The sequence below is a fragment of the Polyodon spathula genome, chromosome 6 (assembly GCF_017654505.1).
Source record: "Polyodon spathula isolate WHYD16114869_AA chromosome 6, ASM1765450v1, whole genome shotgun sequence".
NCBI lineage: Eukaryota > Metazoa > Chordata > Actinopteri > Acipenseriformes > Polyodontidae > Polyodon > Polyodon spathula.
In genome coordinates this window covers 62575281-62599985 of record NC_054539.1, presented here as the reverse complement: position 1 = coordinate 62599985, position 24705 = coordinate 62575281, and the positions used below count along the sequence as shown (strand labels likewise).

General features: G+C 36.5%; 1 protein-coding gene across 3 annotated transcripts in view; it reads right to left on the bottom strand.

The window, feature by feature from the left end:
* ldah (lipid droplet associated hydrolase) overlaps positions 1–24705 on the bottom strand; it is a 99883-nt gene that overhangs the window by 42862 nt on the left and 32316 nt on the right. For all 3 annotated transcript variants that reach the window (XM_041253395.1, XM_041253396.1, XM_041253394.1), the window contains 2 exons: positions 20441–20575; positions 5166–5335 (listed from right to left, as the gene is read on the bottom strand). In XM_041253395.1, coding sequence (XP_041109329.1) covers positions 5166–5335; positions 20441–20575 — 305 coding nt within the window. The remainder of the gene's footprint in view (positions 1–5165; positions 5336–20440; positions 20576–24705) is intronic.

Genomic DNA, 24705 nt, shown 5'->3' with positions numbered 1-24705 from the left:
TGCTCAGCAAATGCAGAATCTCGGTTCTCTTCTCAGAACTGAGTCAGTGAAATTGGATAACCAAGCATTATGGAGATCAGAAAGTAGCACGAGGAGGCATATGATGTTTGACATGTTATTGTGAGGATTAGGTTTTTATCACTCATCTGTTACGGTACATTATGCCTGCTTAGCTGTGATCACAGTACAACAATACACAGTGAAATTTATACTGAAGAGAAGACAGGCTTGGCACATTTTCACACTAAATACCACAATCTCATGGAAATGCCCTTTAAATTAAGGTATTGAGAGATGTTTTATCCAAAGTAATGACAGAAGCCAATTACACTATCGAAAATACAGAAAGAGAAAGTGGCCATAACTCACCTCAGTTACGAAGCAAAAATTGTTTATTTTTTAGTTGCGATTTACAGACCAGTTCACCACAAAATCTACTGATTCACCAGTATTGCACACCGGGATACCTAGTTATTTACAGTAGTAAGCAAGGGGACAACAAACAGGCAACACACCTCCGGGCCCCAGTTTTTCTGCATTTATCTGTTCCAACTCAGAGAAACTAATCTAAAACTGTTTCACCTACAGTAGTTGTCAGCCATACTGTTAAACTATTATTTTTTGCAAAGTAAATCAAGATAATTCAAACTGATCTGACTGCACACCAACTTCACAGAAATTACAGTAGTCACAACCAGTTCCTTCCTCCAAGAAACGTTTTGGGTGCATGGCACAAACATAATAATTCTGAGACTCCAATTCCAGCTGCCTACAGTACAGCGAACTCAAGTCCTTTATGTACATGTGAATAAACCAGCCATGTGAACGATACCTATGTGCCCATAACCATAAGGGAATCCATTATTCCAAAATAAATAACCAGGGTAAGGGGAACAGGAGTTTCTTATTATCACACATCATATTTTATAAGACAAAATCATTTGTATTTGTTTCTTGGCAGCAAACAAACTTGAACAAAGCAATGTGGCTGGAGCAGAGCTTTTTATATTACAAACACAATATGCTATATGCTGCACCATGCCAGGCCTTGTGCTGTTTTCTGGTTCACATAACCCAGAATGGAAATGTCTTCAGTTTTCCAGCCAGCATTTTTAATGTTAACATCTATTAGACCAGGTGTACAGAGTTGATGCTGGGGCCATTGTTACTTCAGATACTAAAAATGCAAGCTTATGTTTTAAAGGTAATGTGTTTCAAATATAACAGAGGTAGGCAACCTGGGAACTGTGAAACTATACTTAATGAGAACCTACTTAAATGGTCAAAAATATGAGACCCGAAGTACAGTAATGAGCAGGTTAGGGTTGAGTCTGCAGCAACTACATGACAGAATGAAGCTCAACTACCTACATTTTGTTGCCAAAAAAAACACACCATATTTTTTTTAAAACCTAATTTTATTGACATTACATGCAAAATTCTGTTTAAAATCAACTGTCTTTCTACATCCGAACAAAGGGCACAGAATGACATAACAGCAGGCTGTGTTTTTTGTTTGTAATATTTCCCATGAAGTGGCAGCTCAGAGCTGTCTAGACAAATTCCTCAAAAAGAGTAAACAATCTTTCTAAAACATAGTTTCAGTAAGCATAAAGGACCTTATTTTGTAACAAACCCAAAGGTCAGTTTTCTGAGAGGAATACAAACAAATGCAACAACTTAAATCTAGCAATAAATCTGCCTTTGCAATTACTTCAAAATAGGCCCCAAAATATCTGGTGGTTGTTTAAAAACATTAGTATCATTTGAATTTGCCAGGCACTACTTCTGTAGTTGAAATTGTACACAAGTTTAGTCTCAAAAAAAAAAAGAAAGAAAATCAGTGCATTAAGTGTATTTTAATTCTTCAATTTCTTTCTAAATGCTGCTTGCACATGATGTTCAGTTAAGCACCAAGTCAAGATATATATTAATCTCGGTTTTATTCGCATATTAAATTGATACAATTACTAAATCCATCTAATTTAAATTTGTCTTATTACTGATGCTATTATAATTATTAGTATCCTTGACTGTAAATAAAATAATAAAAAATGTATTTATTTATGTACTGTATTTATTTAAACCAGGAAATGTACCCACTGAGACTGTCACTAAAATTTACTAGGGGCAACAATCTAAAAATGACAAAAACAACCAACACAATAAGTTGTACAGTTCAAGCTTGATCAGCAGCATACAGAGACCACAAAACACAATAAACAGGATATGTATTTTTAAATGTGATTCTGGATGGGGATACACACACACACACAAACACACACACAGTTATAAACATGTAGCTATAGTAAGCATTTCTAGGAAACTTAATTGTGAAAAGAACATAAAGAAACGTTGTCATCATATCCAAAAACTGCAAACTAACAAGAAAAATTGGTATGCTTTACATATTATGCAGTTTTTTTCATCTTTCTGTCCAGTGAGCCGTCAGAACATAAAAAACAAACAAACAAACAAACAAACAAAAAAGCCCATTCATTTTTAGTGCTTTGCTCCATTATGCAGTTCAGTGACTAACTTTCTATTTAAACAATAACTGCACTCAGACACTCAATTTAGTGTTGCCGGGCCGGGATTGAAGTATGGTGTGCCGAAAGGTTCAAGACACAGCAATGCGATTGTGAGGGTGAGACCCTCACTGTCATATTGAATTGCCTGTTATTGTGATTATTATTGCGTTTATTATTCTACTGGTGATATAGCCGTTATACTGCATGCTGTTGATCAAGTGTGTTTGATATATTACAGTGTATTGCTGTATTTAGATTTGGGGTGCTTCCCTTAATAAAGTTGACGTAGTCATACATGTCGAACAAGGGTTTTGTTATAGACATATGTTCGGTAATATTGCAAGAGAAAGGGTAATGCTAATTTTCAGTCTTTATTGGTAACAGATAAGGACCAAAGGAGTTGTTGTAAAATTTAAGCATTTTGATTGGTTGCATTCCATTGGTTTCCATTCACTCAGTTTTAAACCCTACTCTGTGAAGTTTCAAAAGTTTTTGTTCAACAGTGTTCATTTTATGCGCAGTACATACAACTAGAGCAAATGCTGAAATTTGACTGGCCTATGGCAGCCATGTTTTCTTTTTTTTTTCTGTGGCAACTTTATTTGTCCAAACAAAGGAAGAAAACCATACTTAGATCATGTATGCCAAGTTTTGCTCCGATCAGATTAGTGGTTTTGGAGAAGACATTTGTGTGTTAATTAGGTTATCCAACATAGCCGTCATACCACTGAACTAATATGGCTGTCAAAACATGTGACCAATCGCTTTCATTCAGCTGTGGACATTAGTTCCCATTGGCATCCACAATTCGGAAATTTCAAGAGTTTTCATTCAACAGTTTTTATTTTTTTCAACTTTGAAGGTTTTGTTGGTGGAAAGAAAAATAATAATACTCTTAACAACAACAATAAGCTTCCCAGCCATTGCTTTTCTTGCACTTACTGTCTTTACAAGTTTAATAACTTTGATTATGTCATCTAGGGAGGACCTTTTGTTTCTCTTTACAAGTTTAATAACTTTGATTATGTCATCTAGGGAGGACCTTTTGTTTCTCCACATTATCTCTTCCTTTACAACAGACCGCTGTTGTTTTTTATTGATTACGGATAACAGACTGCTAAAATGGTTACCGTATTCCTATGAATTTAGGACGTACCATTTAAAATCATCGTTTTCTTATAACAACAGCGCTGTGTAAGGATACTTAATATAGTCCGTAGCTGGGTAAAGAATTATGGTCGCTGGTATGCGTTCGACAGGTGGTCACTTCATACAGTTAAATAAAAGCACAAATATCATTGGGAGGAAAGTGGTCCTTAGACCAGTTGGTTGCTAAATAAAGGTGATCGCATCAGCAGGTCTGACAGTGTATTATATATATATAAAAAATTCAAAATTTGAAATGCATCAAGGTGAGTAATAAACTGACTCCATTGTGATTTAGCAGTCAGTTCAAACAATTTAACAGCAAATGCTGAAATGTTTCTGTATAATTCTCTGTAAATAAATATAAAGCTATAAAGAAGGGGCAACACTATTAATAATAATAATAATAATAATAATAATAATAATAATAATAATAATAATAATAATAATAATAATAATAATAATGACAATACAGTACAAATGTTACTTATATAGCGCTCTTCATGCAAGCATTCCAGGACACTTTACAAAAGGAATATAAAAAAGCATGCATCTAATATATAATCCAACTACAAATAAACAAACCCAAACAAATACATTTTCAGACAGGATTTAAATGATTTAATTGTACTAACATTCCTGATACGAATCGGGAGCAAGTTCTAAAGATGAGGGGCATTATAACTAAATACTCTTGCTCTGAATTGCAGGGACTGTCAGAAGATTAGCATTTTCCGATCTCAGGGAACGACCAGGGACACATGAGGTCAGCAGATTTTGAAGATAAGAAGGTCCAAGACCATCTAAGACCTTATAGGTAATAAGAAGAAATTTAAAAGAATAATACCACCAGTAATAACACAAACTTGAATAAGATGGATGCAGTAATTGTATCAATTAAATACGCAATTGGAACCAAGATGAACTAAGATGAATTTCTTTAATCGTGAGATTAATCGTGACGATTAATTTCATTGCTCAAAAGCCCTAATATATATATATATATAGTAATCGATCTCGCAACTCTCACGGTTCGTTGCCCCTTTAATTCAGAACCCAGGACACCAGAAATGGAGTTTAAACGCTTAAGCGCTATTTTTAATACACAAAATAAAACACAAACAAAAATAAACAAAACAAACACCTAGCTCTTTCTTGAGCACTAACTACTACACACAGGAACCTAATTAACTCACAGGACGGCTAAGCTGTTTACCTGTCACACAAACACAAATCACTGTACTTTACTTTTGACTGCTCAGAAACAGAGCACACCTTCTGTCTCCCTCTACTCAGCAATGCAGAGCAGTTTAGCTGCCTCTCTTAAATACCCTGTACCTGGTTTTAATTTAAAAATAGATACCAGGTGCAGGGGATAATTAATAATAAAACAATTAACAAAAATGTGCATATGCACATGTTTTCTGCAGGGAGGATATTAACCCCCTCCCTGCTGTATTACAATATATATATATAACATATTCCTACCTGAAGTTCTGGATCCCTTTTCATCATTTCCAGTATAATGTAACACCCAATGGAATGGCCAATCAGCACAAGCTTTATGTTTCTGGGTACATGATGCTTCAGGAACGCCCGTTTGTGTTCAACTTGTCCATTCAGTCCAAAGACATCCTCCAACTCTATGACGTCGGTATCTGATAGGGAAACAAGCAAGCTATATATATATATATATATATATATATATATATATATATATATATATATATATATATATATATATATATATATATATATATATATATATATATACACACACACACACACACACACACACACACACACACACACACACACACATAGCCTATAGAAAGTCTACACCCCCTTTCAAAATTTTCACCTTTTGTCGCCTTATAGCCTGGAATTAAAACGCATTAAGTTTTTTTTTTTTCCATTTATCTACACATCCTACCCCACAACTTTCAAGTGAAAAAAAATATTCTAGAAATTTGTAGAAAATTAACAAAAATAAAAACTGAAATAGCTTGGTTGGATAAATGTCCACCCCCCTTGTAACAGCAATCCTAAATTAGCTCAGGTGTAGCCAATCACCTTCAAAATCACACACCAAGTTAAGTGGCCTCCACCTTTGTTAAATTGTAATGATTCACATGATTTCAGGATAAATTCAACAGTTCCTGTAGGTTCCCTCGGCTGGGTAGCCCATTTCAAAGCAAAGACGCAACCATGAGCACCAAGGAGCTTTCAAAAGAACTCCAGGACAAAGTTGTTGAAAGGCACAGATCAGGGGATGGGTATAAAACATTTCAAAATATCCCTTGGAGCACGGTCAAGACTATTATTAAGAAGTGGAAGGTGTTGTATGGCACCACCAAGACCCTGCCTAGATCAGGCAAGAGGTACATGCTTTTATGGCCAAGACTGGTCAAAGTGTGCATGTAAAAACAATATCCCAAGCACTCCACAAATCTGGCAGTAGGGTGGCAAGAAGGAAGCCATTACTCAAGAAAGCCCACCTTGAATCCTGTTTGAAGTATGCAAAAAAACAATCAGGAGAGTCTGTAGCCATGTGGCAAAAAGTTTTGTGGTCTGATGAAACTAAAATAGAACTTTTTGACCTAAATGCAAAGTGTTATGTTTGGTGAAAACCCAACACAGCACATCACCCAAAGAACACCATCCCTACTGTGAAGCATGGTGGTGGCAGCATCATGTTATAGGAATGTTTCTCATTGACAGGGTCAGGACAGAAGGGAAAATGAATGAAGCAGAGTACAGAGAAGTCCTTGAGGAAAACCTGCTGCCCTCTGCAAGAAAGCTGAAACTGGGATGAAAGTTCACCTTTCAGCATGACAACGACCCAAAGCACACAGCCAAAGTTACACTGGAGTGGCTAAGGAACAAAAAGGTAAATGTCCTTGAGTGGCCCAGTCAGAGCCCCGACCTAAATCCAAAAAAGTTCAAGGGGGTGTAGACTTTCTATATATATATATATGCTAGTTTGCCTACACACACAGCGCTTCAGATAAGGTTTTAGGGATTAATTTACCCTCTAATTTTAACACAGAGTAAAATGTATTTTCAAGAGGTAAAATACAACATTACCATGAGTAAGTTATTAGTTATCTCTATTACTGTACATCTTTAATGGTAATGGGATAGTCATTAAAAAAGAGCCTTCTATTTCACTGCAATGTTACTTTGAACTACTGTACAACCATACGTGTGTTCTACACGGTTCTTTATCGGCTCAGCGTATTTTTGTTGAGGTATCACATTGACCATTGAAATTAATTAATTAATGACGTTACTTATATTTTAACATTATATTCTTAAACTCGGTGAACATGTTAAAACTTCAATAGAAAGCCATACAGAAAAATAAAATAAGGAAATGTATTAATAAGTTATAAAACTGTTAGTTTAATATTATACACCTTTTTCTTTTAGTGGTTACCCCTGACAATGGTTCCAGTGTATAAACTAATAAGCTATTACGCCTATCTTCCAATCGTCAGCTAAGCCACAGTTCCAGGTGGGCGTGCTATTGGTGGCAAAACAGGCTATAAGCAATATGTTTTGTTTGTTTTTTATTTTACTTTATTCTTTCAGGATGAGTGTGGCAGAGCAAAGCTCTGCCCTTTAAATTGGCAGGGATGGGGTTAACTTCCCCTACCTGCCTGGGTTTATTATGTTCAGGTGGCTGGGGTTGATTAGTTGATTAGGTTGATTAACGATCAATCAGCGCCCAGCCACCTGATATAAAAGGAGGCCCCTGCTTCTCATTTGGAGAGAGGGAGCTGAGGAAGCAGGTTGGGTTTTTTTTGGTTGCTTGGAAAGTTTGAATCCAGTGAAGGCATTGCCCAGCTGGAAATTGTTATTTTTGTAAGTTTTGCTTTTTGTCTTTCTTTGTGTTGAAATTGCTTTGTTTTGGCCCTTGTGCCCTTTCATTTTTGTGTTTATTTATAATAAAATAGTTATTTTTTTTGAACTGCAGTCTGTCTCTGGGCCTCTTTCCACTCGCCAGCCTGCCACAGAGACATCGCAAAGAGTAAGTAACGGGGTTCCTAAAAATATCGTGCTACACATCCCCACGTGTTACTAAAACTGTTTAATAACGTACCTAGAATTTTTCTTTTGATTGTCAACAACCTGACAACTTTTTATACATAACTTTAAAGTCTGTTTCAAAGCTCTTTTCAAAATGGACACTCTATGTATTGATAGTGTAAGGATTATTGCCCACACTGTCAAACAGGTAACACAGCAACAATGATCCATTACATGGTATGGAACAGAAAAGCCGGAGCACTTCCTGTTTTGTGTTTTTATTTTTTCCTGCAGTGATTTAGAGGACAGATGTCAAACCCCAGTGCATTAGAGCGGCTATTTTTAAAAAGTTGTCAGGATGTTAACAATGAAAAGAAATTACAGGTACGTTATTTAAACATTGTAGCAACAATTCGGGACATGTAACGCTATTTTCCAGAACTCTGTTGCTTACTCTTTAAACAGTAACAGAACTAAAATGTTGTTTACAGCCTCCTACTGCTGCAAGTCATAGAAAGGACATACCTCACTTGCTTAGATAATGATTTTCAGAAGGCAAAAACCAGTCAATGAATTGTATTTGAGCTCAAAACAGAGTATGTTTGTGGAACAACACAGCTGCATTGTAGTTACCTTTACAAATATGATTGAAAAGATGATTAAAAAGAGAGGCTACTGGGGGGGGGGGGCAACTGTGGCCACACAAAAAAAAAAAACAAAAAAAAAAATCTGGTGGCTGCATTTGAGAAGGTGTGCCTATCCCCTTATTAATATAGGCGCTTCACGTTGTTTCAAACATTCTGAGATTATTCACCATGACAGATGCTAGTATTGTTTTTATTATTACAACCATAACTTGTATTACTGCTGCCCTGACTTACGAAGTTTAAAATTGACAAACCACTACAGTCTAAAACTACTGGCAGGCACGCTGCAACTATTCTAAAAAATCTAAAGAAAAAAGAAAAGCATACCTTAAATGCTTTAGTAAATCTATCATCACATTGTTTTTATGGGTACCCAACTGCCAGCTGCTGTCTTTATTTCTTCAGTGGGAATGCAATTACTACTCATTTATCAATGTGAAAAAGACCCTGACACAACCCAGACCTTACAGACTGACCAGTACCCCATAGCCTAGAACTGCCTTCACTTCTTCCATTATACAGTTCAGAGCTGAGTCATTTCATGTAACAAAACACAACCTTCCAAAATTGCTCCTAAGTGCACCTCTCAGCTCCTTCTCATTACAGAGATTCAATTTTTCATTCCCTATGTACCTGGTACACTTTCAAATAATGGATGCACATTTTTTATTTTCCTTGCATAAATTGCTACATAAAAAAGAGAAATTCTACCCCAAGGGCAAGTACAAAGTGGACTGAGGTTGTGAGAGCTTCCCACACTTTAGGAATCACACTTCTAACAATGGACGAGGGTGATGTCCAGTGACTTAGTGGTAAATAAAAAAAGTGGGTAAATGGCCATTTGGTGGAGTTCAACAGATAGATTGAACAGATAAACAATAACAGTTATTGTCTCTCAGCCAGCCAAAGCCCCCTCCTTCATACATCTATTTCCACTCTCAGGTGCTGCTCACATGAAAAAATCACAGACCCAACGGTGCGCTTTATAGGAACAGTTCTGTGAGCGTCCTTTTGCGGGCTAGGATGAAGGTTACTAGCACCGCCATGCAGGTCCAGCGTGCCTAACAACAAACATTAACTGAACATAACCAACCAATCATAGAACACACAGTCCAGTGGCCACGCCCTCTGCTCGCGCCACAGTTCTGACTGAGGTCTCAGCTGTCAGTCTCACACGCAGGAACACCCAGAGAGTATGAGCACAGCGGAGCGAGCCAATTGTATATGGAGCGGGGGACCAGAGCGGGGTAGTTACTGCAGTGGACATTTCCAGCCCGCTCCATTGCAGGACTGAGAAGAACTGCGCATATATTCTGCCATGGAGTTTGCACAAAAGAGTCATAGAAAAAGGTGACAAATACAGATGCAGATACAGCATTTTCAGATACAGCATCATGTCTGTGCATGGTAACCATTCATTTTCCAGTTTCAAACAGGCAGTGTTATGTTTTGCAGACTTGAGAATTGCATTTTTTTTTAAAAAAAAAGCTTTTATTTTTCTTTTATATTCAATACGATTGTCGTGGCACTTTATAATTCATAATGATATATATTCTCCCGATTTTGGAGCTGACATTTGTGCCATATAAAAATGTGAGAAACATAACCTGTGTGTGTGTCCATCTGTCTGCGGTTATTGCTTTTATACAGTTCTATGGTTATGCATCAATAAAGCTCTGTGAACACAGTTTATATTTTCTGCAGTCTTAAGGATAGTTCATACAATAGTACATGGTGGTCCGACAGCCCCATTGACTCACTCATACGTGTTCGTGGGTTGCTTTGAGCTCCCTATGAGATATTCAGATACAAACAAACCCTGTATAAAGTTAATTTGATGCAAATCATATGCAAAGTTTGAAATGTATGCATTTTTTCAGTACCAAACAATAATAATGAGAAAACACTGAATTAGATAACTTCTCTGAGCACTTTGTGTTGGCTTTTTTCTTTGCTGGTCATTTCTGAATGTACATGACATCTTTTCATCTGCAATCGGCAACACAATGGGGAAAAACAGCTAGTTTATTTATTTATTATTATATATCTTTTTTAATGCCATTGTTAGCGAAGCGTGCTTATTTTGTCTGGAGCTGGGGAGCAGAGCGAGAATTACAAAGAGTGGAGCGGAGCTAAAGAATGAGAAGTGGGTAAACGATATATTGTCCAAATTCAAAGTGGGTAAACGCTGTTTACCTGCATATACCCTCAACTATGCCACTGCTTGCGCGTCAAGTCTAGTCTGACTTTTCTAACCTTGTGACATAATGCAACAAAATTGCAAAATTATACATTATCTGAGGCAGGCTGTAATAGACTAAAATTAGAGGAGTACATTTTAAAACCAGTGATACACGATCACCAAATCCACTTGCTCATTCTCATCTGATTTTTTGAGTGGAGTAATGAAACATTCAGCAAAACATCTTTAAGTAAAGGACAGACATGTTTACTAAATACGGAGGCACACTTCCGAACACTCATAAAAGTTCCAAGGATTTATGATTTAGATTAACTCTTTGACCCGATCTTAAACCTTTTTCTCTTGAGAATTGTTCATCCGATTCTTATAAACATGGCTAATTAGTTTCTTTTTTTGAGTAGAAATACTCAAATTACCAAGGCTAGGAGAGCTGCCAAGGAACAATGCTGTTCAGCACTTCAGTGTGAACTTCAGTTTTAAAACCAACAGTTTCATGTTTAACTAACTGTTAGGGAATTCCAGTGTGATGCTATTATTTTGTTCTGAAAACATACATGTCTACTTAAAATATCAAAGCTTTTAGTATACTGCAGTCTCACACTTAAGAATCAAACTTTGGGATCTTTTTTTGTTAGTCATCTAAATACAGATTGATGGACATAATCAACTTTGTTTGTTTAGTAACTGTGGGAATCTGGAAACCATATGGGATGGTGCAACCCTTTGTTTTGTAAATCATTCATTAACAATAACACAACCTTGAGTTAGTGTGTATTTCTAGTCTTCTTTCCCTAGGTTATTTTACCCCCACCACAGTAGCCTTAATGTGCTAACATTATGATGAAAGTGAATGTACTATATCACCATATTTTGCAATTGGCCTAGTGTGATTTATGAAAATTTAAACACATGTTGTTACTGATGGCCTGGTATTTTTTTTTTTTTTGTAATCAAGCCTGCCGTGATCAAAGAGAAATGCCATGGCTGCATCAAAATTAGAAAGTAGTGCTTATTGAATACATTTTTAACAGTTTAAAAAGTTCAGTATGAACATGGAACCACATTTCCAAATTCAACAACAGACCTGAGCAGGAGGATATTAATTATGGCAGCACCATTATGGGAGCAGAACAGGAACTATTCATCTATAAACAGTTAAGAGGGCATCTGATCAGTCTCCTTCAATTGCATGCATATATATATATATATATATATATATATATATATATATATATATATATATATATATATATATATATATATATATATTATATCACACACACACATTTATCAGATGGGTGTGGAATTGCTATGTGAGAGGAGCCAGTTAATGCAATACAATTTTGAGCTTACAGCTGACCATAATAAAAAAACCTTTAAACACAAATTCCATGCTGCAAGAAATCCATAACAATTGTATTTACTGTAGCTACACTGAGGGGGTCAGGATTTCATATATGACATATTACTGTAGACATAACAAAGAAATCCAAGAAAAATAAATTGCTAAAATGCCTGTTTGACTACTTCCACTCCTAAAATATTCTGCATCAAACACACTGGGTTTGGCAAGCTGCAGCTAATGCTAGAAGTGTCTCCAGCCTTTCATTTGTGAACAGCTCATTTTTGTGGGTGCTTAAAAGAACATGTATTTTGATATTTTTGATGGGATATCTTGGTAAAGGCCACATCTGTCAAAAATGTACAATACATCAAGTGCTTACATGACAGATAGTACTCTGAAAATATAAAACTGTAACTAAGGATAAGGTAATAATATTATTACACCTAGGTATATATTTCTTAATACTTTCAGTTTTACATATTAAAATGTCCAACATGAGGCAGTGCTTTCACCCTGTTGTGCTGCATCACCTACCCTAACACTAACACATAACACACCCAAACAATAACAACACCAACAATACAAAAATAATACAAATAAACACATCTATTTTACATTACAGGGTCTGACTGCTAGCTTTAACACCTGGACCTATAGAATGTGAAAACTGCGTCAGCCAATCAACATGCAGCCTTTTAGGTAATTATCCATGTTAACAAAAAAAAAAAAAAAAAAAAAAAAAACCTCATCACTTTAATTTATTATAATGCATTAGTCCTCCACAACTGTAGCCTAAATATAACAAACTCAATGCAAGGCTGTTGTATTACAAAAGTCCAGGGATAAGAGGGGAGGTGACTTTATTAATTCTTTGTCACTCGGAAGAGGAGCACATTCAACCCAGCGTGTTTAAAATAAACACATCTCATAAATGTTTTAAGATCTTGCGATATCCTTACATGTGATTAAACTTGAATTGTTTAACTTTATTTTTATACCAAATACTTTTCAAACGGCACATTCTAATTTTATGGGGTGCATTTATACCCCTTTTGACTTGCCAATGGTTGCAAAAATATACACTGTTCACATACCCAAATCACAGCTCCTTCTTACTAGCAGAATAGATTGCTGAGAGTTGTCGGACAACTGAGGAAGATGTAGAAATGGTGTATTGTTTCTAAAATTATTGATTCACTGTAGTGTATAGGCTACCCCATGTAGTTCCTGTTTACTTACAGAATAGAGTTGCAGGGGCAGCGAGGACCGATTTAGAAATGTTATTGCTTCTAAAATTATTGATTTAGCCTTACAGATTATAAGCATGTGGTCAAACACCAGCTTTCAAGACCACAAAGGTGAGGTCCCAGTGTTTGTACATCACAGTTAAAGTTTAATAAACTTCTTGAATCAATTAACATTTATTTTAATATGATTTATTTTATTCACTTTCACTAATACATGGAACAATTTCATATAAAAAAAATCCAGGCTATTCTTGGAAAAAAAAAGAAAAATTCAAATAAGAAAAAATAAAGTGTGCGAATCCATTAATGTATTACACACCACACATAATCCATCTAACATAATGATAAACACACCCTAAGGGAAAAGGTCAAAAAAAAGATACCAGCAAACTGTTTCTTGAAAGAGTTGCTGAATCTAGCCATCTGTACTTAATTAGTGGGGATGGTATCATCTGGTGAACATACCAATGTCATGGGGGTGAAACTGATCTGTAAATGAACTGAATCTTGCACAGACCTCAATGGAATTCCAAGAGGGAGAGACATTAAAACTTAAAAAAAAAAAAGTGTGCTGCCTGCCCAAGGGCCATAGTGTTCCTTCAGCACTGTTCATAGTTAGGAATCAATGACAGGGGATGGAATTACCATGTGATAAGTGGCAACTAGAGACTAAACTGAAAATAAAGTACACATATTTCAGCCACAACAGTTAAATGCCATGGTCAACTTTTAGTAGAATCATGTTAAAAGGTGTAATAACTTCTCAGTTATTTGCAGAAACTGGACTTTACCAAACTCTGTGATGACATGACAGCAATTTGAGAAGTTAAGTAATGCCTCCTGACTACTTGTACAGCATCGTGTCCAAGCCAGCTAAACTGCTCATATGAAAATATGTGCGTCAGCCTGGGTAACACGAGCCTGGGTACCAGGAGTCCGTTCCGGGAGATCCTCTCAAACAAGGCTGCAAACAGGCTACCCAACTACAAGCAGAAAGGTAGGCTTGAAGGCTTTTTGGTCCAGTAGTTAAAGAAAGGGTCTTGTTACCAGGAGATTCCTGGTTCAATCCCTGCTCAACCATTGACTCACTGTGTGTGACTCTGAGCGAGTCACTTAACCTCCTTGTGCTCCATCCTTCGGAGGTCTTATTGTAAGTGACCCTGTGGCAGCAGTTGTGATGCATAGTTCCCCCTCTAGTCTCTAAGTCACTTTGGATAAAAGTGTCTGCTAAATGACTAATTAATAATAATTACTAATAACATCAGTTTAAAAATTAGACCTATAAAACAAATGACAATCATTTAAAACTGACACCAAGTCATACTGTAACAGGTTTTACATATTACTAAATTATTACATGCCAGGCCTCTTTCTATCAGTCTGTGGCAGCCAAGTTAACAAGATATTTAAAAAAAGACAAAATGGAATTTAAAACTGAAAAGTGGAATAACTCATCAAAACCTCAAATAATTTCACGCAACATATTATAAATGCACATAGGTAGATTCAATCAGAGAACACAACGTTGACATACGTTAAAATATCAAACTTCCTGAAAAACTGGTACACCCCCCTGAAAACACCAATGCATTAAGACCAACATTCTGTAACCACTTCATTTAAAATTCATAATCCATAATTTGATTGCATGTTACCATATAAGAACATGCAGGTGCTTTCTCAAATCACTGTTTCTGGTCTTTTCTTTATTTATTTTACAGTCACATACTATAGCGCTATAGACCATAACTTCTGTAACTGTATGACCAATATAAGTCATTAACATCAGTACAATTGTTTCTGGACAATTTTATTTCTTACTTATAGTCCAATTCAGATTACCTGGTTTTGTTCATTTTGGTTTTATATTCCCATTTCCTACAACAGCTTCCTTCCTGTAGCTACTGTATATAGAGTTAGAAGTAAGTTGCACCATAAATGTTTGCCAAAATCATACGGTTTCTAGCAGTACCTTAGTTTATACAGTTTAGGTTTTCAAAAAGGCACACAAAAAACACTTTACCTAAAAAAATAAACATTGACTAGGATATCCAGGCCATTAAAACATTAACTAGATGTATTCTTTGTAATAACAACGCTAAAAGGACCACCCTATTAATCCCTGTGAAACTTACTTACAGCAACACTCAGGCAGTAGCTCTGTTTTTACAGACCAGGCACTAAGCTGCAATGAATTTTTAAAAGAATGCTGGGATAGGAAGCACTAAGTTGTTCTTTAAATAAACGTTCTCAAAGTTTAACACGGTACAGTCGCTTGGTAAGATGTAGCAGATTACTTAGCCTAAGGAAATAATGCTTACAATCCTACATGATAATGCATTTATCCTACTCACTCATTGAGAAAAATAAATACATCTGAGACCCACTGAGAAAAAATATGTTTTGAATTTCTTATTTGCCAGTGCCTCTAAAACAAGTTAGAGAACACTTTTCTGCATTTTTTTTTACAAACCTGCACAGAATAAGTAGGTATAAATGGATCTTATATGCATAACTGAGGTTGTACCTTTATAAATGCATCTTTATTTTATGTTTTTTTTTGTTTGTTTGTTTGTTTTCCCCCTCAAAATGAGGGTGGAAGATTTGGGCTGAGTCTTAAATTTGAAAGAATACAGTACTTACATTAGAAACCATAATTAATTGTATTTATAACATTTATAATAGTCTCACAAACTATTAAAGCTGAAATCCATTAAAGCAGTCTGAAAATGAAGAAAACCCCTAAGGTTATTAATAACATAAGAGCTGTTAAAACTTTCAGTCTATGGATTCATAAAAACATATGGAATATTAGTCAAACGTGTCAATATTTTCATTTCCAGAGAGATGAATATATAATTGAGAAGGAAAAACCAGCACGTAGTCACAGACAATATTATACAGTACATGATGGGAAGCAACTGCAGCAGTGTCAACAGTTTTGCTTTTCAATCAGCTTTACCATCTGCTGGCCAGAAGTGCCACATAACAAGTAGTACATTATACAAGCTGCAAAAATTATGCACAGGACATGTATATACCTTGTACATGTATAACTAATTACTCGCTTACTAATTACCTTCATAATTCAAATCACTGGTAAATTCTTATTTAATCTGCAAACCAGTTAATCATTTTTTAGCTATTAACTAACTTTGTAGCTTGTTTATTATTATTTTTATTATATTACCCAGCTTATTTTAAACCCCAAAGCATTATTCAATGAAGCCATCAAATACTTTATAAATCCAATTTTTTAAAACCAAGAATATGTGTTTGTACTGTTTAAAAATACCACAAGTAAACATAACACTAAATGTACGTATACTTAGTATTACAAAAAGAAACAGAATTCAATGACAAACTTTTTGCGTCACTGAAAAGCACACCATTTAATATGCAACACAAATGCAAGCTCTGCTTTCACATATAGTACAAAATGTTGTTGCTAGATGCTTTATATTATAATTCAAAACTCTGCAACATGCTTCTTGACTTGAAAGTGTCACTTCTGTAAATGGCTCCACATGTCAAACATGTGCACTACAGAGGCATGATCAGAACTGGCAACTCTAAAAGCATATAAGCAATTACCGTAATTTTTAGATTATTGTGTGCACCCTTTTACAACTTTAGGAGAATCAATACATGTTTTTCAAAACAGGTTCCACATTATAAACAAGGTGTGTAATATTCTCAAATAGTATTCTATGCAGTATTGTGTTGTCTTTAATTAGATAATATACAAGAGGTGTGGTTATACAACAGGTGCCGTGTTACACAAGGGATGTAACCCAAGACAGCTCAGTCATGCATGTTGAATGTTATGTTGCAGAAACTGTACAGGACATTGGGGTCATGGCTTCTACTTAATATATCAATTAGGGATTGAACAACCACTTATCTGACAGTTGCCACTTAAAAAAAAAAAAAAAAAACATATATATTAAAATGTCTGGTGCTCTATTTGTGAATGTACTGTTTTGTAACACTGTTTGTGCACTATATTTAATAACTGCTTGGAATTTAAAATCTGTAAAATGTCTTTTTGCCCATCTTAAATTTGCCCCATGTTAATTCGCCAGGTCTGAACAAACCATGCATGAAAATAATGCATATGTATGATTGTTATTCTGCTTTACATTTTAAGTTTTGTACTGCAAATATTTCTGGGCATTTAGGTCTTATTATATACAGCATATTCTATAGTAAACCATAATGATCCATTAGTATATTTTGGGATGTGTACCTTTAGCAGCAATCTGCATGTAATGTCTGGATCTAGCCCCACCTCCCGTGAGAGAAGGTGGTTCATCATATTATGTACTGGACAATATGGGGTTGGAGTTAGACATGCTCACATGTTACTGTCAGTGATTATGGTAATTATAATTGACATTTGAAACTTTACGGAGAAATAAGATATGAAGTAGTCTGTGTTGATTCTGGTGTGTTATTGTACACAGCGAGACGCTCCATTGAACTATAACCAGTGGCTCATATGTAATGTAACTCGAAAAATACAAAGTTTGGAAAAACCCTATCCTAGTCATGAAAGATAAGATAGCAAGTTAAGAAATTGTTCAGTAATACGGCCCCAGGTCACCAAAGTGAAAGGAAAATTGCTTTTTTTGAGCCTGTCTCACTAGCCTGGACATTAACAGGGCAATTTAGTCATATCAAAGAGGAAAAATCCCTTTTGAGCACTAGCCTTGCAAACTCTTTCTGACAAAATGAATGAAATTCCATTGACATTGGCAATGAAGAAATATTCCTTCTGTTTGTTTTTTAACAGATATTTTTACTGCAATCAAAAACATCAAGCACAAATTGCTCCACCGCAAGAGGAACATGGTTATTCCACTGGAAGATTTTAAATATAAACCTTAACACTTTACTGTGTGCTTCTGTTTATTTTTCCAAAACTAAAGCCACGTTTAACTTTTAGTTATTGCCACTATTTAATTTCCCAAAATATGAAAGGTTACTGGAAAGTAAAGGTGAAACCCCATCAAAAGTGTAGTTTTCACTGTTAAGGTAGATTTTATTTTGTCTCATATTATGTTTTTTTACTACCCTGTATACATGCAATCTTACAGAACTGATACCGGATAGTATAACTGCACTGCTGGGTAGTGCACTTCAAAGCAAAGACTCAACCATGAGCACCAAAGCGCTTTCAAAAGAACTCTGGGACAAAGGTGTAGAAAGGCACAGATCAGGGGTTGGGTATAAAAAAATATGAAAAGGCCTTGAATATCCCTTGAAGCACGGTCAAGATGATTATTAAAAAGTGGAAGGTGTGTGGCACCACCAAGGGCCTGCTTAGATCAGGCTGTCCTTCCAAACTGGATTACCGAGCAAGCAGGAGACTGATCAGACAGGCTACCAAGAGGCCAATGGCAACATTGCAAGAGCTACAGGCTTTTATGGCCAAGACTGGTCAAAGTGTGCATGTGACAACAATATCCCAAGCACTCCACAAATCTGGCCTGTATAGTAGGATGGCAAAAAGGAAGCCATTACTCAAGAAAGCCCACCTTGAATCCTGTTTGAAGTATGCAAAAAACATTCAGGAGATTCTGCAGCCATGTGGCAAAAAGTTTTGTGCTCAGACGAAACTAAAATTTAACTTTCTGGCCTAAATGCAAAGCGTTATGTTTGGCGCAAACCCAACACAGCGCATCACGCAAAGAATACCATCCCTACTGTGCAGCACTGAGGTGGCAGCATCATGTTATGGGGATGTTTCTCATCGGCAGAGAATGGGGCACTTGTTAGGGTAGAAGGGAAAATGAATGGAGCAAAGTACAGAGGAGTCCTTGAGGAAAACCTGCTGCCCTCTGCAAGAAAGCTGAAACTGGGACGGAAGTTCACCGTTCAGCATGACAACGACCCAAAACACACAGCCAAAGCTACACTGGAGTGGCTAAGGAACAAAACCGTAAATGTCCTTGAGTGGCCCAGTCAGAGCCCCAACCTAAATCCAATCAAAAATTTGTGGCATGACTTGAAGACTATTGTCCATCAAAGCTCCCCAAGGAAACTGAAAGAGCTTGAACAGTCCTGTAAAGAAGAATAGTCAAATATTGCCAAATCTAGGTGTGCAAACAGCTGTAATTGCTGCTAAAGGTGCTTCCACCAAGTATTAATTCAATTATGATCTTTCAGTTTTGTATTTTTAATATATAATTTTTTTTCTCAATACAAACTTTTTCCCCCTTAACAGCATGGAGTATGGTCTGTAGATAAGTGGAAACTTTCTACAGGCACTGTAGATGAGGAAAAAAGTGTACAGTACTTGAAGCATATGACAGAGATCTCATGGGGTGGGGATGGGTGGTGTGAGGGATACAGGTTAATATTTTAAAAGATTCCTTTTTTCTGGAATCTGATGTGTTGCAGGTTGATACCTTAGAAATCTTAGGAAAAGGAAAAAGACTGTTTGGTTTAACAAGCCTGCTCTTTGCCTCCATGTCTTATATTCATACACCCCTTTTTTGCTGTTTGTTCCAGTGACATTAGTTCATTTTTCTTTTTTTATTACCCTTTGCAGTTAAAATATCTATCTACATTTTCTGTTTGCCCATTTTCAATTTCCCCTTCATGTTTATGTCTCCCTGGTTGGCAACATCTCACAAAGACCAATCCTTGTCATAGTTTAAAACCTTTCACAATGAGGCTTTATTTTCTATTTTACTGTAATTTCCATAATTTAACTATAAATTGTTCCCGTCCCTTAAATGATGATACTTAAAATACATGACAGGGCATTTTCAACTAACGAATGGTATTAATGTGTGATGATGGGCAAGTCTCTTGACCTGAATTGTTGTTTGAAGTTACTGAGTGCATCCTTTAAAATCTGAGAAAGCAGCTCTATGGACAAATATCAGCACTGGCAGTTATTTCGAAAACAGATGAGCAATTAGTATGCAGTACAGACTACTTTATCAAATAAGTGTCAACAAAAGCTTTCTGAATATGGAGTACTAACGCTAAATATCCAGTTTCTGTTTCTGCTTCATCAAAAGGCCGTTGTGTATACACATGCTTCATGATGAACCCCGTAGATTTTTACTGGCTAGTTCAATTCCAAAAACGTTTTCTGTCAACTTCCATTTCATAAAAGAGATTTTTATTTATTGATGGTTCAACCAAGACAGTAGCCTGCAGACCACTGATTTACGGGTTCTTTCTTTTTTTCTTGTGTTGTTAGTAACTGAAAAATATATTCCCTACTTTAGCATTACGTAATACATGTCTATTATCCAAATTTCATGCACTACCTTCCATCATTTCCATGCTGTCTGGAGGTACACAGTGCCCGGCTTGGCTTACAGCCCAAACTGGATATTTGTGGTCCAACATCTGGTACAAGGCTTGCATGAAGGTCTTGTAGTAGCCCACAATCCCTGGGTTCCCTGTTAAAACAAAAAGCAGAAAACAAAGTGTCAGCATGGAATACAGGACAGGCACTTACATCACAGATACAGGATGCCGAGGAAGAATGTATTGACTGCGTAAACTACCAGGGTTATGTTTCCTCGAAGAAACAAGAAAAGTGTCAGTTCTGAAGTTTCAAAATAACCATGACACTATTTGTTTTGAACCTTCGCCAAGAAAATTAAAAGAACTCCAAGTAAACACAGGACGGGATATTTGGTGCAAGATAGAGAACAGCTCAAAAAGGCAATGCATGCCTGTATAGACCAATTACCTGTTAAGACAAAGTTCAAAGCAGTGTGTTCTTCAAAAAATGCAGGCAAGATTGAGTGATAAACATTTATGTAATCATTACAATATACAAATATTTATTTCTTTGAAAATGTTGAAGAAATATTTTTAACATTAGGTAGTGTGGCAGAGCGAACACCTGCCTGTGTGTTTGCTGGGGATTCATGGTGTGTGTGGTGTAATTTTGTAGTGCATGGGAGTGGTGTCACGTTCGTATCCTAAAAAAACTACATGTCCCAGAAGCCTCAAGGGCTAAACGGGACTCACCTGGGTGCACCTGGGGATCATTTAAATTAATTATTGTTTAAGTGCTTGTAATTAATATAATGTGGATGTGTATAAAAGCTTGTCTTTGTGTGTGTTGGTGGTGGGTTATGAACTAGGAGTAATTTTGTTGAAGTTTGTGTGTGGGTAACCATGAGAACCATGAGTACTCTGTGTGTGAGTAAACAACTGTGTGTTGTACAAACTGAGAGAAACGGTGTTTGAAACGGGTAAACTGCTTAGCGGTTCAGTAGTAGTTATGTTGAGGTTTAGTTACTGCTCCTTGATGGAGCTAAGTTTAGTTTTGTTTGTTTTGTGTAAATAAAAGTGCACGAAAGTGCTGAACTTTCAATTTCTGTGTCCGGGTCTATTTAAAAAGGGTGAAAACAAGCCTCAGCTGTATGACTGTTACAGTAGATAGATTACGTTTACAATTAGGCATGCTTAAAATTCAAAAGGTAGAGCACAGCACACAGTCACGATAAAGAATCAAGAAATGCAGTTAACATATATAATGACTGGTGAAATACAGTACAATTCAAAGCTGCCGCAATATGTCTACCGTTTTGTCCTTTCAAATCTTTTCAAAAAACAACCATTACACTTTAAAGTTGCAGTGTCCAGTGCAAACCCACATCATGAAAAACCAAATCTTTATGTGAAAAACACTAACATAAAAGTTGCTACATTTAAAAAAATATATAAACACGTGAGATTTTTGTCGCTACTAAAAAATAGGACTTTACATAATCTCCACAAGTAAGAAATTGCAGTGTCCAGTGTGAAAACACAACATGAATAATAAATTAACATCCAAAGTAGCACTGTAGCATTACAATGTTCAATACAAAAAAACGGTGCCTGAGTTACCAGCTCTTGCAGTGTCTACATTTTTTTTTTTTAATTAAAAAAATCCATAATATGGATTGTAGCGTAACAGGAAAGCGCAATCAATCACACTGCAGAGTCTGTATACATCCGGTCTTATTTATATTCTCAGAAGACGGCCCACAGTAAGGCCACGGCAATACAGAAAAGATCACCTTCTAACATTAGTGGATTCTTTGACATCATTATTCTTCATGTATCTTCATGATACTCGATTAAAACTGTTTGGTCGGTCGCTATTCATTGTATTTCTGTTTAAGTCATTATTCCTAAACACTAGTGCTGATTGTCACTGTTCAAAACTATATTTCATAAAGTTAACATTTTCTTAGAGTTCATGGAGCGAATTCTACAGTGCACACCAGGGGTCTCCAACCCTGGTCCTGGAGACACCCTATCCAGCAGGTTTTCTAGGTGTCTTTACATCATCAGGGCTAAAGAGCTGGAACACCTGTTAATCTTGACTAATTAAGCCAATAACTGGTTCAATTAAGTAACTGAGAGATTGGTTGAAATGAAAACCAGCAGCCACAGTAGCTCGCCAGGACCAGGGTTGGAGACACCTGGTGTACCCAATTGTATAGTTGCCCTTCTGTTGTTCAAGCTCAAACTACATGGTGCTAACAAAATAATATCCGTACTGAACCAGCTCTCTTAGTATGTATTGTCATAATGTCATAGTAATTGACAGTATGGTAAAGTTGAATTAGATTCTTTATTGTAATTTATTTTAAGCTCTTAGTGAAGAAAAATTGGCCAGAATTACTCTTCTGGTCAACTTCGAGAAGTCGCATGAAGGAACACGGACGATCTTGAAAATACATCTGTCATAGAAAAATGTGTGACGCTTGTGAGATATAAAGATTTATTTATTTTTTTTTTTTTTAAAGAAAATAAATGGTAAACATTTTTTTTTGTTTTTAATGCACATTGGAGAATATTTGATCAATATATACAGTTGCTGTATATCTTTGTTTGTTATTACATGTCATATTAACATGTATTCAAGGTTTTTCTGAGGAGGTTTCTTGATCAGCTGAGAGCTCAGAGCACTAAAACAATAATCTTTCAGCTACCAAGCTAATCTGACAGCTGGAATACATTTTCCCTTGATATCAGAGAATCCAGAAGATTTAACATATTCAGGCAAAGATTTAGTTATTACTTTGAAAAATGGCTGAATCCTAAAGTTTGTCAAGACAAAATGTTACTATATATAGTAGAGAGCGCAGTTTGGCCGGTAGTTATGGTACCATTTTTTAGAAATATGACTACGAACTAATCCTAACTTTCCCGCCGCGTCATATTTGTTGTACATTCAGAATCTGAGACTGCATACCGAAGTGCTGTGTGGTACTCGTTCCCGCGGCAAATCTTTTACAAATCAGGTTTTCTACAGCTAAGCAACCAATAAGCCAAAGGAAAGAGCTGAAATCAATAATTCATAAAGAATGCAATTATGGAAAAAAAAAAATAAGATGGACATTAGTGGAGGCTTCAATATGAGAGATAAAAAAAGTAACGTTTAGCCTTGTTTGGCGTCAGTTTCCCAGACTTGCAGAAAACAGCAGCTTTATTTGTTGTGAATTAAACATTTCGTTTACATCATATCCAGTCTCACAGTAAGATGTCCCGATGGATAACCAGGTACACAATCGAGTTGTCTAACTTATTAGGGATTCGATGCGTTCAAGTCGAAAATGCCATTCACAATCTTTCCAGCACTCGCTGGTATCACTCAGCAAGACTGGCGCTGACTTGGAAGAGGCTACATAAGCGACAACGCTCTAAATAGGATTGCTATTATTTTGTATCATGAATATTGTTTTAATAGTGTTTATAATTAGGATTAAGGGTGGCAATTTTGAATTGTTTCCTACTTGAATACACCTGGTGCAACCTTTTTTGTGTATTCGATTACCCGAACTCTGGTCCCTTAGGCTACCAAGAGTAAAAGAAATCAATATTTGGTGGAATAACCCTGATTTTCAAGCACAGCGTCTTGGCATGCTCTCCACCAGTCTTTCACACTGATGTTGGGTGACTTTATGCCACTCCTGGTGCAAAAATTCAAGCAGCTCGGCTTTGTTTGATGGCTTGTGACCATCCATCTTCCTCTTGATCACATTCCAGAGGTTTTCAATGGGGTTCAGGTCTGAAGATTGGGCTGGCCATGACGGGGTCTTGATCTGGTGGTCCTCCATCCACACCTTGATTGACCTGGCTGTGTGGCATGGAGCATTGTCCTGCTGGAAAAACCAATCCTCAGAGTTTGGGAACATTGTCAGAGCAGAAGGAAGCAAGTTTTCTTCCAGGACAACCTTGCACTTGACTTGATTCATGCCAAAGCTGCCCAATTCCAGCCTTGCTGAAGCACCCCCAGATCATCACCAATCCTCCACCACATTTCACAGTGGGTGCGAAAAACTGTGGCTTGTAGGCCTCTCCAGGTCTCCGTCTAACCATTAGATGACCAGGTGTTGGGCAAAGATAAAAACTGGACTCATCTGGGGGTGCTTCAGCAAGGCTGGAATCGGGCAGATTTGTCTTTGTGAAGGGCGCATGAATCAAGCCAAGTACAAGGTTGTCCTGGAAGAAAACTTGCTTCCTTCTGCTCTGACAATGTTCCCCAACTCTGAGGATTGGTTTTTCCAGCAGGACAATG